Below are 4767 nucleotides of genomic sequence, written 5' to 3' on the forward strand. Positions count from 1 at the left end.
GTACTATTTGGAATACCACAAACATATAATTACATATTAAAATACTTAAATATTACTTATAAACAATATAGAATACAATATGTTACAAAAAAAATAGATTTACATACGTGATTTACAGTTATAAAAACAATATTTCGTTCAGTTTTAGAAAGAATAACAAAAAAAAAAAATTGTTAACATGTACAAACAAAATACAATTAAAATATTCTTGATCGGACGTCACGAATCGATGGGAATCAAGGATTATTAATTAGTTTGATATACATCGTACGAATAAGGGAACTAAAATACCTAATATGAGATCGAGGAATTCGACACCATGAAAATATTATTATGGAATAAAATTATTCATATCATTCACGTTTTGCTCTGACGTCTAGCAAATGATTCGAAATTTTTGTACATAGAAAACATACGGCATATTTATAAATATTGTAGATTACGAGAATGACGAAGGATATGCAAGCAAACGCGAAAGCCATCACGTCCAACATGTAATATTGATACCACGCTAGATTGAGCGCACGAGACTTCAAGTGCTGTGCTCCGTGATGACGTAGGACATACTCCGTCCAGTAAACGACCAACGATTCCGGTGACATGGGTCGATCTTTGAATATTTTCATGGCGTTTTTAGCGTTCTCCGAGTATCTATACGTATATGCAACAATACAAATAATAATAATTGGGATTTATACAAAATATGCTTATTATTACAATTGTTATATAGGTAGATTGCAAATGAGAATTATTTTTATATATCTGAGACGAAAGAACATAATACTAATCGCATATTTTTGCATAATAACATGTAAAGTTGAACGTACCATAATCATTGGCATTCAAGAAAACGGTTTAATAAATAGTTTTTCAAACTACGCAAGCAAACCAATAGATTCACGATAGCCGAAGATGTTTTAAATATTTGTAAATTAATAAATTCGTATTTTATTAATAATATTGTTTATAATGTTTATAAGTGTCAGTATAAATAAATTATTCTGAATCGGTATATAACTTCTTAAATATTTTAATCATGTCTTTTATTTTTCAAAATTATTTGGAAAAATATATTTCCATACTATAGGACCAAAAAATCTAAAAAAAAAATATATATAATAAGTATGAACAATTATTCTTTATAGACACTTTTAGTTCAAATTTGGACGAAACTATGTACCTACATCAAAACAAAGAAAACTACTTGAAACTTTTACGTTGTAGATTTTTACATTTTTTAAACATTATAAAATTTTCCAGTCATTTATATATTAGATTAGTATATATATATATATATATATACTATATATTTATATATACAATCAAGTCGTTGCCCATACTTATATATACCAAGAACCTATTCACGCCTTTCTACGGTAAGATGGTATTAACTTGAAAGCTAAAAATCACAATAAAAAATATAAATAGATATACTGTTATAACAATTTAATAAATGCAATGTTTTTGTCAAAAGTTAAAATAATCTTCTATATCTATGTAATACTAATAGTAAAAGAAATCACTTTAATAATAATATTAAAAAACATATCATGAAATAATTGAAATATTATTATTTATTAATAGCCTGTCTATCAGTATTTTCTCAAAATCGTTTTTCGGGTGCAATGATATAACATTGAATTCATATTTAACACATACATTACAGTGCCTTAGTCGATAGAGCAATTACTCACTTTCTATTTTTTTCCATACAAATCCTGGTCTTTTTATTATTATTATAATTTTAGAAAAACGTTATGTTTCGAAAGTTTAATAAATCGTGGACATTTTTACAAAATATTTTTTTCACTCGTAGTTTTTAACTTACTTTTTATTTTTGAGCAGTTCCAAGACGTTATTTAAGAACGAATCCTCAGTAACGGACAGAAGGTCCATAGAAATAGCCATGCCGGCGTTGACCAGGTTGTCAATGTTTCTCGGCTGGTCGCCGATCAAAGGAAATCCGAGAACCGGGACACCGGCGTCCACGGTTTCATAAAGCCCAGATATACCTCCGTGACTGATGAATAGTTTTACATTGGGGTGCACTGCAACAAAGTTTTAGCATATTTTAATAGATATTAAAAATTTATTTATTTCGACTTTCCCGATTTGAGTTGACGCGATTTAAGAATAATATTATATTATATGTCTTATTATTTACAAAGTATATCGCGTTGGGGTAGCCATTGTTTCGTCATCATGTTTTTCGGTTTGTCGTCCATTTCATCTTCGTATTTCAACAACACTCTTTGTGGGACACGGGCGAGTGCTTTTATCAACCTTTTTTTTACGATTTCCGGTATCGTAGACATTTTTACGGTAGAACCAAATGTGAAAAAAATTACTCCATGAGGTGATTGCTCGATGAATTCTAATACATCCTGCATCAAGAAATAATATTTATTTACATTAAATTATAAACAAAATAATTTCTACAGTTTAATAATTATATAATAGTAAGAGGTGTAAGTAACGTAAAGAAGAAATGACTCCTCTGTTAATATAATTCGTTTAAATATTACTTTAAATAAAAATGTACCTACATTAATACAAATTTACAACCAATAGGCATGCAGTACAACAAATAAAAAATAAATAAATTCAATTAGGTTAGTGATTTAAATCTATATAAACTACGCATAATACATAGCTTTAATTATTATTTAAACTATCGTTTAATGACTATTATTGTACCTATATTTGTATTAAAGTATATGTAAACAGATACTTGAACAAGGTACCTTTCTGTTTTTTCAAAATTATTTTCATTTTTAATCTTACTATACTAATTCTTTTAAATACAGTTGAACTTTTATATAAATATCAAATTTAAATAGTAAAATAATTATCAACTCGTAATAATACTATAATATGTTATGACATATGTTGAAATTATAATAAGTGAGCGAATGTCAAATTTTTATTTCACGAAAATTCGAATAATTCCGTTCACCAGTTAGTACACGGTTAATCACAGTTTAAGGGATGCAAAATATTAAAAAAAGTTGTGTGTACCTAAGACTGAAATGACTTATTGATTAGGACATATATTTAGAATGTACACAAAACCCAAATTCGACCGTAAAAAAATATATAATATTAATAATAAATTATGATCGCCGATCACCGATTTCTTCGTAATACGATAATATAGTATTCTATTAACCGCGGATTACGACTACGTCAATACTCACTTTTGGCAAACTCTTGGCCGCTTTCAGATGGATCCCGCCCACGTCGACGACGTTTCTGGGCACCGGGCTCGGGGCGTCGCTAATGAAATGTCTGTTGACGAACACCAGAGACGGTGGGACGGGATCGAGTAGATCGTACTCTTTGGGCGGTCCGGTGTACTTGAGCTCGAGCTCTTTGTACCGTTGCATGGCCGAGCCGTAGACCTGTAACACCGCGTTGGTCAGCCTCTGTCCGAACGTCGCGGGTACGGCGTGTCCGGTCATCAGGTTGGAAACGACTGCGGGGTTGGATACATGACCAGTGGTGGCGCGCTCCATGAACGCGATCAGTGGCAGCGGCGTGACGTAGATGAGCGGCAACCCGAGTCGGGCGGCCGCGTACGACATGCACTCGGACCAAAACGATTCGATTATGACTGCGTCGAAGCCCGCGGGGTCACGGAGCAGTCGTCGCATCTCCGCGTGGCCATATATCATGTCGCACTGCGAACGGCCCATCTCCACGAACGCGCCGTACGCCCAGAACGGGTTGCGGAAGTAGTCCATAAGGCCAACCACGTCCAGATCCAGACCCACCGGAAACCCGCTGGATATGTCCACTTCTGTGTAATTGGCCCGGTCGCCATCCAAGAAGGGCGTGAACGCGGTGACGGCGTGCCCGTTGTCCACCAGCGCCCGGATGATGCCGCTCATGAAGTTCCAGTGGCTCCGGCCGCCCACCGTCTCCACGGCCAATATCCTCGCGCATCCCGCGGGAACAGGCCCGGACCACTTGCCTATGGCGAGAAGCGTCACAAACGCCGCCGCAGCAGCGCCCGACATTGACGGCATTCCGTTGAGCATCTTGTCGTTAAATATAATATTATATTTATTATCTATTCCCGTGGGAGACGCACGCGGCGTTGGTGATCTTGGGCATTAAATTAAAAAAAATATATTTTTTTAATCACAGCGACGGTCGAAAGTCGGTATTTGTACACGAGTATAATATATTAACCGTGAGTTTTCCGGATGCGATCGATGCGCGGACGATGACGTGTAGTGGTTAGCGGCACGGTGCCTTCGGATCAGTGGTGTGCGAATCGTTCGAGGGCGCTGTTTTTAAACCGGTCGAGCGCGTCTGTTAATATTAGAAATTGTCATCATCGCCGGCGCTGTTAATCTACCACATGAATCATGTTTTGAAGCTGAAATATGTATACTAATTACATAGTGTACATAGGTACTTCTGTGTATAACACTTCAGGTGGCGATAAGAGCGCATAATACGAAATATTGTTGCGATTTGCCAACTACGTATTCTATTCGAACACTTAAAGTTCGAGTTTATATATATATATATATATATATATACGTATAATATACATTTGTTGTGTTACGAATTTACAAATTGCCGGTATTATATACGGGCTTATCGTTATATGCTAAAATTGCGGTCGTTGAACTTTTCAACACGCGGATAACAGATCGTAGAAAATAACGAGATAGTATATTTATATATAATAAGTGTTTTGATGTTTGATTTTTGTTTTTGTTTTTCACGCTTCTCAGACTATCTAATTCAATTCAA

General features: G+C 34.8%; 1 protein-coding gene across 1 annotated transcript; it reads right to left on the reverse strand.

Moving 5' to 3' along the window:
• LOC132930790 (UDP-glucosyltransferase 2-like) lies at positions 1–4364 on the reverse strand. The gene is made up of 4 exons (XM_060996843.1): positions 3198–4364; positions 2165–2384; positions 1829–2048; positions 1–651 (listed from the first exon to the last, which is right to left on the reverse strand). The coding sequence occupies exons 1-4, from the start codon at positions 4038–4040 to the stop codon at positions 354–356; spliced, it is 1581 nt and encodes a 526-aa protein (XP_060852826.1). The 5' UTR covers positions 4041–4364; the 3' UTR covers positions 1–353.
• Positions 4365–4767: the final 403 nt, after the last annotated feature.

The sequence above is a fragment of the Rhopalosiphum padi genome, chromosome 4, assembly GCF_020882245.1.
Source record: "Rhopalosiphum padi isolate XX-2018 chromosome 4, ASM2088224v1, whole genome shotgun sequence".
In the NCBI taxonomy this organism is placed as follows: Eukaryota; Metazoa; Arthropoda; class Insecta; order Hemiptera; family Aphididae; genus Rhopalosiphum; species Rhopalosiphum padi.